At 48.1% G+C, this 14,825-nt stretch overlaps 1 protein-coding gene across 1 annotated transcript in view; it reads left to right on the top strand.

Annotated features, from left to right (window-relative positions):
• The window catches only part of LOC142768658 (uncharacterized), a 35,143-nt gene that overhangs the window by 1,361 nt on the left and 18,957 nt on the right, over positions 1–14,825 (top strand). Inside the window, exon 2 of the mRNA XM_075870677.1 lies at positions 942–1,057. Within this exon, the coding sequence (XP_075726792.1) occupies positions 942–1,057 (116 nt within the window). The remainder of the gene's footprint in view (positions 1–941; positions 1,058–14,825) is intronic.

The following is a 14,825-nucleotide window of genomic DNA, read 5'->3' as shown; positions in this document are numbered from 1 at the left end:
TGTTTACGGAATGTTTTTTAAGAACCTTGAGTAAGATATTGCAACTACTTCTGGGTCAGATATATTGTATACATTTTACTTTTCTCGTTCATTTTTTCCTGGTTTCGAGCAATGATAGCCTCAATATTATTTATTTTGAGCGCTTTACTGGTGGCCTGGCCATGCGAGATGAGATTCATAAATGAACAATGCGGGCCTCTAAACTGGCACGCACTCACAGGAGACCCTAAAGCCACCTAAAATCACTTATTGGCACTGTGGGGAGGAGGTCTCGTATTAGCTTATGCAAGTGGATTTCAACATCAAAAAAGCCGATATTTATCCCTACAAGCAGCCCGTGATGATAAAGTTAGAATTGTCGTCGTTGTTTTTAAAATTTTTTGTATGAATTTTATGCCAACAAAGTTAAAGTACTCTCTCAAAAAAGAAAAAAAAAACTCTCGTCAGGGCTGCGATGAGACTGGTACAATTTGCTTTACCTATGAAAGAATGTTGGCATAAAGGGGTATTATCAGCCAAATAAAAAATTGCCAAGGAACGTACAAAGGAATTATGGCATGTAATTTATTGCACTACGATGGCCCCTTGTATAACAGCGCACAGGTCTCTGCGCAATTTTTATAAATGTTCCTATACTTTCTAAAGGCCCAAAATTATATGTTTAAATGGGCACCGGTAACTAAGAAAATACTGGCCTACTTACCATCATTTTGCATCTGCCGTGGTTTTCATTGGAGAACACTGCTCGAACGCGAAACTGTATGTCACGCCAATGGCTGTTCGAAAGATTCAACATGCTACCAGACGTGTGCTTAGATTTAGGTGTGCGTTATAAGTCCCTAGGTGGTCGAAATTCACTGAGCATTGCACTATGGCATGTCTCACATCGTGGTTTGGGGATGTATAAAAATTAATAAACTCTACATTTTATGGTGTTCCAGAGAATGAAAGAGATACAGCGCGACGAGACATCGAAGATTGTCGTCGCTATTGGCTCCTATGATTTCGGTGGTACTTATAGAAATAACATGAGACACGTCTTTCGTGACGTGGTAAAGTAAGTAATTTGAGTGTACATCCTTTCTCTTTTGCCTTGATTGAGTGCTTCACACCTTGACAAAGTGAAATTTTGGTGAGATCGTGGGGAGGCCTACTTGCTTGTAACTGTGACGGCGTTAGTACCCTCACAGACGTTCAGCGGTTTTTGTAAATAAAATTTGTCAAATGTGCTAGACAGCCAAATATTTATTGTATTAGAAAAAAGAAGGAAGTAAGACACTGAGGAGGATTTTGGGGTAGGAGAAGATTGGCAGGCACACCCTAGATCACGGGGGCAAAGAAGCTAACAACACCAAAGCACCATGGGGCTCAGGAGGGCGCTCACGTATCCCCTTATCTATCACTTCCAAATCGAGGGGCACAAACTGGATCTGTTATTTCGATAAATATACAGGGCATAGCAGTGTAAAAATGAGGAGTTCCCTGTTAGCTATGTTTGAAGAGTGGCAAACATTTGATTTGCAGGGGCAAATGTATTAACGTCCTCTTTCCGGTAGGCTGGAGTGTGCCATTTATGAATTATCTGAAAATGAAATGAAATGGCTTTTTTTCCTGACACGCGCTTTGAAAGGAAATACAATCGAACGTGGCTGCACGGACACTTTTACTTTAAGAGTGTACAAGAATATGTATACCTAAAGTAAGTACTAACAAGATCGGCTAGTCGCGAAAAGAAATTTCAATGAAGGCTGCGATTGGTTGGAGCTCATTCGGGATTCACTCCCAAGCAATGCCAATAAATCGACAACTTTATTGAAACGAATACTACCAAATCACTGAATACCGAAAGAGGATATAAAGCTGAAACATAGAGCATCAGAAAGTGACCAGAGAAGCTATGGACCACGTAGAATATATGGAACAAGAAAAAAAGGCAGTAACTGTTAGAGATCAGAGGACAGCAGAACGAATAAGGAAATAACCCGGAGTGTAGCAGATATGTCACTTGACCTAAACTGAAAGAAACAGTCCTGGGTTGGTTACGTATTTCGTAGTACAGACAACGGTAGGAGAGAAAGAGACACAGAATGGTTACGAAGGGAAGATAAACGCATAATAATGCTTTGGCTAAATCAAGAATCTTGAAGGGATGAAAAAGGAATCAACTTCCACGGAATATCATAACCTGGAGATCACCGGAAGGTGACTTTGTCCAGTGTGAACAACAACAGACTAAAATTGATGATTATAATGTTAGTGATGATCATCGAATATCTGTTGGAGCTTGAGAGGTAAGAAAAGTATATAATAAATTTGCAGTCTGGCTCGCGCGAAGTTCTACATCGAAAAACGAAATATTTAGCTATTCAAACCTACGTCAACAACTCAATTCAGAAGTTTCGCCTTGGCGCGTTTCAAACTAAATAGACCGAACACGGAGACGTTGAATGCCAAATCGAACAAAGCTCGCTTGACAAAAAAGGCGTGCATTCACTTATATTTCCAGCAGTGTGCAACCAGATTTTCATGAAAGTTTAAAATTTTGAAACTATATTTAAAAATATGAACACGAAAATATTGTTATGAGTTGTCTGTCAGTACTTAATTTTGCGTTACCTTTTAAGTGTTAGGCCTCATGCAAGCCAAGTATTTCTTGTTATAGCTGGTATTGTAGTGGCACTGCAATTTTAGTTGTTTTTGCAAGAGTAATAAATATTTTTGAAATTAGGTGTAGAAAAAAGTTCGTGTTTATCCTCTCCAACTAATAGCTCGCTATATGAATATGTGTTATGCAAGGTTAAGCTGTAGTTGGGAATGTTTATGTGAATGCTAGAAGGAAATCACTCATGGCTTGGTTTGGTGACAGAAAAACGTGGGACATTTCTGTTTTTGTTATTTTATGGCTATTTCAATATACTGCAGACATTCTCTGTCCAAGAAGAAGAGATCGTACTACGTACAAAGGTTACAAAAGTGGCCAAAAGTTACGAACACTTTTCAAGGAAATCTTTCACTGCTGGTTGACGTGTTAAAAGAGTTTAAATAATACGGTCCTAAAGCACATACGAGCGCACACAAACCTTACACAAAAATATACCATTGTACTAGGAGAACGTTTTGTATTTTAGAAAAAAAATATTAATTTTACTATCAAAAGATCGTACGCTTCACACTTCACCGCACATGATGCTTCAATATTTCAGCATGCTATTTACGATGAAAAAACATAGTTCTTATTATTTTGTTTGGTATTTCTAGCAGCCGTATATACTTATTGTGGTTGGTCCTTGAGGAGTGCCTTAAAGTTTCGAAATTGAAGTGGACGAGAGAAACCGAGAGAAGACCGCGTTTCTGGCATTAGGCACCCTCTTCGAGTTCGAGGTCGTGCTTTTTGGGCTTTCCTCCTTGCCTGTGACCTTACAACGTGTTATGCATATTGTACTGGCAGGATTGAGACGGCATATTGGCTTTGTGTGCATATTGTGTTCCTCGAGCTTCGATGAACATCTCGACGCCTTGAAACAGTACTTCAAGCCATCAAGATCTGCGGGCAAACTCTGAAGCCAGAAAAGTGCCCATTCGTGCACGACGAGCTCTTATTCATTGGACAAGCGATTGATAAGTCTCCATACCCACCCAGGAAAAACAGCCGCCATTGCCACCTTCTCACCACACATCCACAAGAAGGCAGTACGCCGATCTCTTCGCCTCTGCGCCTATCATGGGCAGTTCGTTAAAACTTCACCCACATTTCCGAGCCACTCACTAACCTTACCAGGACATATGAGGAGTTCAAATGGGAAACGCCACAAGAGCAGGCATTTCAGGAAGTTGAAGGTGAAGTTGAAGTTGAAGTTTATTCATCATTGAAGCGTACATCTTTACTGAATGGTTTAATGGGACGGGAGGGGCCAAAAGGCAACTAAATGCCAGACAATGCACCACTCCCCGCCTTGACCAAAATAATGCACAACACTCAGTATATCTTTAGAGCATGAACACAAATTTAATACAGCGAAGAACAAAAATGTAGAAAAGGGAGAAAAGAAGATGCGGCGAAAATAAAGAGAGTGCAGAGGGAGAAGAGACAAGATATTCCAAGACGTTTATACAGGCACTTTTTACATATTCCAAAGAAACCTTTAATAATACAGTCGTAGTTTTGACCAGTTATTAACAAGTGACAGATCACGAAGTGAATAGAACCATGGCTTGCACAAATTTAAGGCGCATTAAATTTAGTTGCCTTTTCGCCCCTCCCTTCCCATTAAACCATTTGATAAAGATGTATGCTTCAATGGTGAAAAAAGTTCAAGTTCAACTTTAACTAAAACGACACCTACCAACCTATCCGTTACTTGCGCATTTTGACGAATTTACCGAGACAGAAAACACACTGACGCAAGCAGTGTAGGACTCGCACAATTCTTGTGCAGAAGACTAACGGGCTGTAAATTGTTATTAGTTACGCTAGCTGGCCGCTATCCAACGCAGAATAGAATCATTCCACAACAGAAAAGCAGTGCCCTGTCATCATCTTGGCTATGTCGAAGTATCGCTTCTGCCGCTATGGCAGGTGCGTCAAAGTTGTGCGCGCCTACCACACCTTGGGATAGCTAGCTACCTTGAAGGACCCGTCAGGCCATCTTCCAAGATAGAGTCTGAGAATATTGTTACGGGGAGAAGGCGTCTGAAAAATACCTTAACTTTAGGTAAACAGGCAGGCATACAATATGGAGCCGTCTGCACGAGCTCACCCTATACATCCTCCTCTTTCCTATATTGTTCATTTGTGGCACCCCGTAGCATCACCCCCGGCTGCGAAGGCACTGTCTCGGTGCTTGGTTGGTCCGAGTAATAACGCTTCAGCCGAGTGACGTGAACAACGTCAAAACGCGATCACGCGCTAGTGGCGTTAAGAGGTTCAATTTCACATGTCACGTGAGTGACTTGGCGCACCACGTGGTACGAACCCGAGTAGGACGAAGTCAGCTTTTCGCACAGGCCAACTCGCCGTGATGGCGTCCAGAGAAGTACTGTGTCACCTTGAGTGAAGTAGACATCTTGATGGCACGCGTTGTAGACCAGTCGTTGTCGTTTTTGCGAATCTCTCATACGCAGGCGAGCAATCTCACGTGCTTGTAGAGCTATAGAGATCACATCGTGGGCGTATTCTGATGCGTGGATAACGGCAAGAGGGAGCGTGTCAAAAGGCAACGTAGGTTCTCGTCCGTAAAGGAGGAAAAATGGCGAAAAACCTGAAGTATCATGCCAGGACGTAATAAAGGCAAATGTCACAAGTAGGAGGGCGTAGTCCCAGTCACGATGGTCGGAAAAAAGGTCCATAGCAAGCATGTCCGTTATGGATCTAATTAGACTCTCCGTGAGCCCGTTGGTTTTAGGATGATACGCCGTTGTGAACTTGTGCTTTGTAGCGCAGGAGTGTAGTATGTCTTGGGTAACTTGTGATAAAAAGTAGCGACCCTGATCAGTAAGCAGTTGCCGAGGCGCGCCATAGTAACATACGGAGAGACGGAGGAGTTGTGGGACCACCGAGCCTAAAGATTATATCTCTGAGGTGAGGATCACGGATTTGCTGACCTGCGATGTTGCTGAACGCGGAAAGTGCCAAAACGCAAGTAAACTCATCACTCTCCGAAAGGTCTACTGGGTCTACTGGATGACGCGACAAGCAATCAGCATCCTCATGGTGGCGGCCTGATTTGTAGACAACCGTGTAGGAATATTCCTGTAGCTGTAGAACCCACCGGCCGAGACGTCCACTAGTATCTTTTAAGGACGACAACCAGCATAAGGCGTGGCGATCAGTGACAACCGTGAACGGGCGTCCATACAAATACGGCCGAAAATTAGCCACTGCCCATATGAGCGCGAGGCATTCGTGTTCTGTGATGGAGTAATTTCGCTCTGCTGGCGATAAAAGACGTTTAGCGTATGCAATAGCGCGCTCCCAGCTATGCTGTCGTTGTGCTAAAACGGCTCTGATTCCATGGCCGCTGGCCATGGAATCAGAGCCGTTTTAGCACAACGCACTTCCGTTGGAGCGCATATATCAGAATGGCCGAGAAGCGGTGGCGTCATAAGTCTAGTGGTCAGTTCAACGAATGCTCTGGCTTGTCCAGGTCCCCACACAAAACTCACATTTCTTTAGTAGTTCCGTGAGTGGGCGTGCGACGTCAGCGAAATTCTTCACAAATATAGGAAAATAAGAACAGAGCCCCACAAAGCTTCGAACGTCATTCACAGAGGTTGGCACAGGAAAATTCTTGACGGCGCGAACCTTCTCAGGATCGGGACGAACACCAGAGAATCAACAAGGTGTCCAAAGACAGCTGCGGGCGGCCGAAGTGACATTTCAACGAGGTTAGCTGGAGCCCTCCTTTGCAGAAAACCGAAAGAATTGTTGAGAGACGCTCGAGGTGAGTTTCGAAAGTTGGCGAAAAAACAATGACGTCATCAATGTAGCATAGGCAGATTGACCACTTGAAACCGTGAAGAAGAGCGTCCATCACTCGTTCGAATGTAGCCGGGGCATTGCATAACCCGAACGGCATTACTTTGAACTGACATAGCCTGTCGGGAGTTATAAATGCTGTATTTTCATGGACCAGATCATCAACTGATATCTGCCATTACCCGGAACGAAGGTCGATGGAAGAGAAATAATTTGCTCCACTAAGGGAGTCAAGAGCGTAATGTATCCGTGGCAGAGGATACACGTCTTTTTTATTGTAACTTTGTTAAGATTTCTGTAGTCGACAGAAGCGCCAGCTGTTATTCTTCTTTCTCACGTGCACAACGGGCGAAGCCCAATGACTTGAAGAAGGTTCAATGATGTCTCTAGCAAGCATCTTGTCGACTTCTTGCTGGATCACGTGGCGCTCGGTGGAGGAAACCCGATAGGGGCGCCAGTGTACTGGATTTGCATCGCCGGTGTTGATCGGATGCTTTACAACGGTCGTTTGACCTAGGGGTCGGTCGTGGAGATCAAAGACTTCTTGATACGACGCAAGCAGGCCACGAAGCGCAGGCATATGCTAGGCCGGGAAATCACAGGCAATAATTTTAGTTATGCAGTGTAGTGTACTGCCCAACTGAATACTGGCAGATGACGGTGTATCCTCTGTTAAGGCGGATATGTGGTAGTCGCCAGCCGGGGCAAGAATTGCAAGGGATATCCCCCGTGGCAGCACTTCAGAGCAAAGTCCAAAGTTCAAATAGGGAGACATGCCACGTTGTCCTTCATTGTGATGATGGTGTGTGGGAACGCAACACTGAGCGAACACAGGACGGTAGGATTAGGTGAAATGACATAATCGCCGTCAGCCACAGGTGGATAAGAAGAGACGTCAATATAAGTCACAGCTCGACAAGATAGGCGAACAAAGTTGGTGGAGCATAGCTTTGGCGGCGCAGGATCAGGAGGCTCAACGGCGTGCGGTAGGACGAGCTGAACAACACCAGCAGAACAGTCAATTAGGGCGAAATGCTCCGACAGAAAATCAAGTTCCATAATGATGTCATGTGGGCAGTGGTCCAGTACATAAACCGAACAGTGGTATGACATCCAGCAACAAAAACGCGGGTGGCACACATCCCAGTGACCGCTGGTGTTGCACCATCGGCTACTCGGACAACAGTGATCTGAGCAGGAGTGAGCACTTTCTTGAGTCGAGCACAAAGACTGGAGTTCATGACTGATATGTCAGCGCCGGTGTCAATGAGTGCTGCCACAGAAGTACCGTCAAGTTGTTGTGTCCGGGTATCGTGTGTAGAGGATTTTCGGGTCGGATCCCCTCAAGGAGCTGCGCCCGTCAGTTTTCCGAGGACTGGCGGTAGGAGGGTGAGGGGGAGCAACGTCGGTTAGTTTAGCGGGACATGCATCCAGAGGGCGATGGTGAGTGGTTCGGTTGGACGGTCTTGGATGGCGAAGCATCGTCTTGTTCCGCGTGGATCAGCATCCGAGAACCAGCAAGTGGGCGTCGGGGGTTGGCATAATGCGACCATGGCTGCCAATCCCAGGAAATGCGGCAATGACGTGAAATATGGCCGACTCGTCCACAATTGAAGCAAATCAGCCTGTGGTTGGAAGTTCGCCATTCTGCCGAGTTCCGGTAACGTGGGCGGTTGTTTGGTCCACGGGACATATTAGGTGTACTGGGCAGCCGGTAGTCAGGTCGGCTAACGGGGCATGTCGTCTGAAGTCCGGTGTTGGACAGTTTCTGGCAAACGACACTCTTGATCAAAGAAATCGTGGCGCGATAGTCGTCGAGGGCTCGGACTTCGTCGGACAGGGGAGACGGTGCCTCCGATTCGTGGCGCACAATGCGCACGATATTGTTGGAAGCAGCAGGGGCTGGTGGCATACAGGCGTCCTCGCAGGTATATGTTGCAGCCGTGTTGGGAAGACGCGAGACGTGTGGAGTAATACGGCGACTTTTCGCGTCTTCGAAGCGTCGGTATTCATTAATAACGTCCTCTACAGTCGACGAGTTTAGAAAGACGAGGAGATTGAAGGCGTCATCGGCGATTTCTTTGAGGAAGTGCGCGACCTTTTCAGATTCCGGCATCTTGTCGTCGTCAACGTTCCCGCAGGGGGCGAGCACATGTTGTATTGTTGCGTACATGCACGAAGAAAAAGAAGCGTATTCGGTGAACGCACTTGTCGCCCAGAGCGAGAGAAGAAGAAGAGGATCAGGAGGATCGTTAACCAGTCGGCCGCTTCTGAGCTGCCCCTCGCGACCTAATAAACGGCCCCTTTCAACGTCTACCAGTCTCTTTCAAACGTAACAGAGTGGTGGAGGCGCTGGGTAAGCGCTTCAACTACGGAAAGACCACTGCCACAGCTTCGACGAAGCCGTCGACTTGCCGGTCTCCCACCATCTGCCGTGAGTGACTTCGGCATGCCCGAAGAAGCAGGCGTTTCCAGGACAGCACCATCTGGCCCGCTTCCATACTACCGAGTTCCACCGCCCTTCGGAGGAAAAGCCGAAGAAGACGTCGACGCCTGGCTCACCAAGTACAAACGTGTGGGCAAGTCCAATGATTGGGATGCAGCCGCTATGCTAGCCAACGTAGTGTTCTCCCTGACCGACACCGCACTGGTATGGTACGAGAACCACGAGGACGCACTCAAGACGTGGGATCTTTTTGTTGAAGAGCTCAGGGCATGTTTCGGCGACTCGGTTGTAGAAAGAAGCGGGCTGAGCAAACACTGTCGCAACGGGCACAGCTACCAGGTGAGACATGCACCACTTACATAGAAGAAGTGTTAAGGCTGTGCAAGGTGGTCTGTGCTACCATGTCGGAAGAGGACAAAGTTGGGCATCTGCTGAAGGGGATTGCTGAGGACGTGTATATTTTTCTAATTGAAAAAGAAAGCCTCAGTTCTGTGTCCAACGTCATTCAGCATTGCCGAACGTTTGAAACGCTCAAGATGCGTCGAATTGCGCCAAAGTTTGGTCGGCTGGCTAACATTACAACTGTTGCCAGTGTGGACACGAATCCTGGCCTCGACCTTTTCCCTACCAATCGACAGATTGTTCGTGAGGAACTGTCCCACCGAGAAATGTCGTGTTCGACAGCTGACCATCGCGAGTTGTGTCTGCCACGTGAGGCTATGGATGTGCCTCCTTTGACCCAATGGCAACCGACGATGAGCGCGGCAACTGTGGAGTACAGCCCAGCCCCACAGTCAAGAATGACAACCAGATTTCCCGCGTCGCGGTATGACCGACGCTCTCAGCGCATGCCTCCTCGACACCCGACGTCTCGGTACGACGCACCCAACCAGTACATTCGTCACACAAGAGCAAATGATGACGCTCTATTCATCGACGAGCGACCGACGTTTCGACCTCGGCCGGTGTGCTATTCCTGCGGTGTGCCAGGCCACATATCGCGATTTTGCAACCGTCGGGTGACTCCTCGGTATCACCAACCATGCGATTTTTCACGGCCCTTCGAACAGCCTCATGGTGTCCGGCGGCCGGCCCACATACCACCTGATGACAACTATTGGCCCAGCAACTTCCGCAACCACTCCCCGGCATCTGACAGGAGTTTAACGTCCCCACCGCGACCTCGTGCTCATCGTTCTCCTTCACCGCTGCGTCGCAAAGCGCCCTCTTCGCCACCGGAAAACTAGCCAGCGCGGCCAATGGGGGTGAGGTCGCTGGAAACGTGCTACTAAGAGAAATACCTCCTGTGTGTATGTTTAAAAACAAAGTGCGTGTTTTGGTGAATCATGTGCCTGTGATGGCGTTGGTGGACAAAGGTGCAACGATTTCCGTGATGAGTGGTTCTTTTAAAGACGTGTTAGGGCGGAAAGTTGTTTTTACCTGGGATGAAACTTCGACGTTCTGAGGAGTGAGTGGAGAGCCATTGCGCCCTATTGGTGTGTGTTGTGCTGAGGTATTTTTGGGAGGCCTTATGATAACGACAGAGTTTGCGATTATTCCTCGGTCGACACATAACGTCATTCTCGGCATGGACTTCTTGCGAGAATGTGGTGCCACTGTAGACTGTCGCACGGGGAAAGTCTTTGTGAGTGGCCAGATGCCTTCAGAACTTCTGGAAACTCCAGCGAATGACCAAGCAACGCTGTGTGTCTATGGCGATACGTTCATACCTGCGTTGTCTACCGTACGTGTTCCTGTTGTTTGTCGCGGCGCTGATTCTGACAGCTTCGATGCAAGCGTAGAACCAATGCACATAAACTGCGTGAAGAAGAATGTGTTGGATCCCCATTGTGTGGTGTCGATTGATGGCGGAAGAACTGGCCCATGGACTGTAAGCTGTTCCTCTGAGCCCGTGACCCTACCCAATGGTTTGAAATTAGCTTCGGTCAGCAAAGAACACGCGACCTTATCAGTGGTAGAGCTCACAGACGTGCCGGAAGAACGTGACGGAACTGGTTGTCACAATTTAGACGGGGTGCTTATGGCGACGATAAATAAGTCGCTTAGCTCAAGCGAGCGCCGAACTTTAATGAATGTGCTGTTAAAGCACGTTTCGGTATTTGACTTTGCGCAGAAGGGCAAAATAATCCCTATCCCCCTGTCTCGAACGCGCCATACCATCAACACTGGCGCGGCAAGTCCGATTCGCCAAAAACCATATCGTGTTTCCTCGTCAGAAAGACAAATTATCAACGACTAAGTGCAGGAAATGATACAAAAGGGAGTGGTACAAGAGTCAGCCAGTCCGTGGGCAGCACCAGTAATCCTTGTTAAGAAGAAGGATGGATCTTGGAGATTTTGCGTCGACTATCGCCGACTGAATGCCGTGACTAAAAAGGACGTATACCCGCTGCCCCGTATAGAGGACGCAATAGACTGCTTACATTCGGCCTCTTATTTTTCCTCCGTAGACTTACGATCCGGTTATTGGCAAATTCCGATGCACCCAGAGGACAAGGAAAAGACTGCCTTTGTAACCCCTGATGGGCTCTTTGAATTCAACGTAATGCCATTTGGACTGTGCAATGCACCGGCAACCTTCGAGAGGTTTATGGACACCATTCTGCGTGGCTTGAAGTGGAACATTTGCATGTGCTACCTCGACGACGTCATCATCTTTGGCCGCACGTTCAGTGAACACAACTCTCGTCTGGATACTGTTTTGAACTGCATCCGAAACGCTAACCTAATTTTAAACTCGAAGAAATGCCACTTCGGAGACCGCCAGACGCTTGTGCTCGGGCATCTCGTTGACAAGGATGGCATCCGCCCTGACCCCCAGAAGACAGCAGCAGTTGAGGCGTTCAATGCGCCGCGTTCCGTCAAGGAGCTTCGTAGTTTCCTGGGGCTTTGTTCGTACTTCCGCCACTTTATTCCGAAGTTTGCCGACGTGGCGTATCCTCTCACATGCCTCTTACGAAAGGACAATTCCTTTGAGTGGACTCCGGAGTGCGATTCTTCGTTCCGTCAATTGAAGTTTTTGCTGACGTCACGACCCGTCCTTCAGCACTTCAGTCCTTCTGCTCCGACAGAGCTTCATACGGATGCTAGCGGCATAGGTATTGGAGCCGTCCTAGTACAACGTTACGGCGACCGTGAACACGTCATCGCATACGCAAGTCGCTCTCTAAGCAGGCCGGAACAAAACTACACTTTTACGGAACAAGAATGCCTGGCGGTATTATTTGCAATTCAGCGGTTTAGATCTTACCTGTACGGACGCTCATTCACAGTCGTAACCGACCACCACTCGTTGTGTTGGCTTGTCAACTTTCGTGACCCTTGTGGCCGCCTTGCGCGCTGGCCACTCCGGCTACAAGAATACAGTTTTACCGTCGCTTACAAGAGTGGTCGTCGACATGCTGACGCGGACTGTCTTTCACGTATGCCACTTAGTACAACAGACTGTGAATCCGATGACCTTGACCAGCTTGTAGCGTCTGTGTCGCCTACGTTCCCGCACTATCCCAGTTTCAGAGCAGAACAGCGGAAGGATGCTAAACTGGCACCATTATTCGCCGCTGCATCCGCTTCTACTAGTGTCCGCCGTTTCTGTATGCGTGATGGACTGTTGTTCAAAAGGAACCTCTCCAGCAGTGGCGCGCGTTTCCTTCTAGTGGTCCCGGAGAGCCTGCGAACAGGTATTATGAGTGTCATGCACGACGACCCTACATCTGGACATTTAGGTTTGGCGCGGACGCTTCACCGGACTAAAGAGCGCTTTTATTGGCCTGGTATGCAGAAGTCTGTTGAGAGCTATGTGGCAAGCTGCATGCAATGTCAGCGTCACAAACGTCCATCAACTGGTCCAGCTGGTCTTCTACAGCCGATGCCTACTCCAGGCGCACCTTTTAAACAAGTGGGCATTGACTTTCTGGGCCCCTTCCCAAAATCGGCTAAGGGCAACCGATGGATAATTGTTTGCGTCGACTACCACACACGCTACTGCGAGACGGCGGCCGTCCCCTCCGCAACTGCCAGCGAAGTCTCGTCGTTTTTGTTACAGTACGTCATCCTCCGACATGGCCCACCTCGCCTGATTATCAGTGATCGTGGACGACAATTCACAGCGGATGTCGTGAAGGAGCTACTCCGTTTATGTGAATCCCGCCTGCGTCACTCGACACCATACCACCCCCCAACTAATGGGCTGACGGAGCGTACCAACCGCACCATTATCAACATGTTGTCTATGTATGTTTCCTGCGACCACAAGAACTGGGATGACGTAAACCCTTTCATTACTTACGCGTTCAACACCGCGAAGCATGAGATTACAGGCTATAGCCCTTTCTTTTTGCTTTATGCACGTTCGCCCCGGTACACAATCGACACGATATTGCCTTTCTGTGACCACGACAACGTCACTGTCGCCGAGACTCTCTGCCTCGCCGAAGAGGCGCGTCGCATAGCTCTACTGCGCACATTGGCATCGCAAGACAAGGCGAAGGCACGCTATGACATTCACCATTGACCAGTTATTTATCGCCGTGGTGATCTGGTGTGGTTGTGGACTCCGATGCGCAAGCGCGGGTTATGCCAAAAGTTTTTGGCCACTTACGATGGACCTTTTGTGATTGTCGACAGACTTACAGAGGTCAACTATGTAATAGCTCGTCTCACGGCGAGTGGTCGACGAGCTGCCAAAGCTCAAGTCGTTCATGTTGCCCGCCTGAAACTGTACACGCCACGACAACTCGACTGACTCGTCCAGCGGCCTTCGTCTGCACGGAGAGGAATGTTGCGTACATGCACGAAGAAAAAGAAGCGTATACGGTGAACGCACTTGTCGCCCAGAGCGAGAGAAGAAGAAGAGGATCAGGAGGATCGTTAACCAGTCGGCCGCTTCTGAGCTGCCCCTCGCGACCTAATAAACGGCCCCTTTCAACGTCTACCAGTCTCTTTCAAACGTAACAGTATGTATGTAACGTATGACTCAGTGCAGGACTGGAGTCCGCACGCTAGTTCTTTCTGCGCAGCACGACGACGCCCAATGGGCTTGCCAAAGAGATGGATGAATTTCTGTTTACAGGTGTCCCAACTCGTGATATCTTTCTCGTTGTTGGAAAACCAAACTTTAGCTGTGCCATCAAGGTAGAAAATAATAGTGGCCAACATGAGCGTCGGATTCCAGTTGTACAAAGCACTCACCTGTTGGTACAGCTGAAGCCATTCCTCTACATCAGTACTGTCACTGCCCGAAAAAGTGCCTGGGTCACGCGGTTGGGTCAGAACGACGGTGCGGTTAGTAGCGGCTGGATGCGGTGCTGTTGGTTGCTGCGTAGTTGGTCGAAGCACGGTTGGTGTAGTGTCAGACGAATCCTCGTTCTCGTCTTGATCAGGCATCGCACAGGCAGCCAAGGAACGTCCACTGCGTAGAATCGTCGTGGTTGTTGACTGTGGGAAGACCCGCACTCTCCACCAATATGTTACAGGGAGAAGGCGTCTGAAAAATACCTTTATTTTAGGTAAACCGGCACGCATACAATATGTAGCGCAGTCTGCACGAGCTCGCCCTCAACATCGTCCTCTTTCCTATAATGTTCATTTGTGGCACACAGTAGCAATATGACATAACCATTGTTGACCAGTCCAGCATAAAACACTCGAATGCCAACTACCTGTCTCGTGCCCCCATTGACCAACCACTGCCCGACAACCCAAATGACGACTGCTTCTTGGTAACAATAACGGCATACGACTTCACTGAATGACTGCGAGCCGATCCCCATTTTAGCGGCGGGATCTAATACCTTCCGGGCAGGACCTACAAGACGGTACTTATATTGTCTTTTCTGTGAAACGGCCTTCACCAAAATATCTTCTCGCCACTTCCAGCCAGCA

This window comes from Rhipicephalus microplus, chromosome 8 (assembly GCF_043290135.1).
Source record: "Rhipicephalus microplus isolate Deutch F79 chromosome 8, USDA_Rmic, whole genome shotgun sequence".
Lineage (NCBI taxonomy): Eukaryota > Metazoa > Arthropoda > Arachnida > Ixodida > Ixodidae > Rhipicephalus > Rhipicephalus microplus.
Note: the sequence above shows the minus strand (reverse complement) of the source record. Positions and strands in the feature narration are given on the sequence as shown.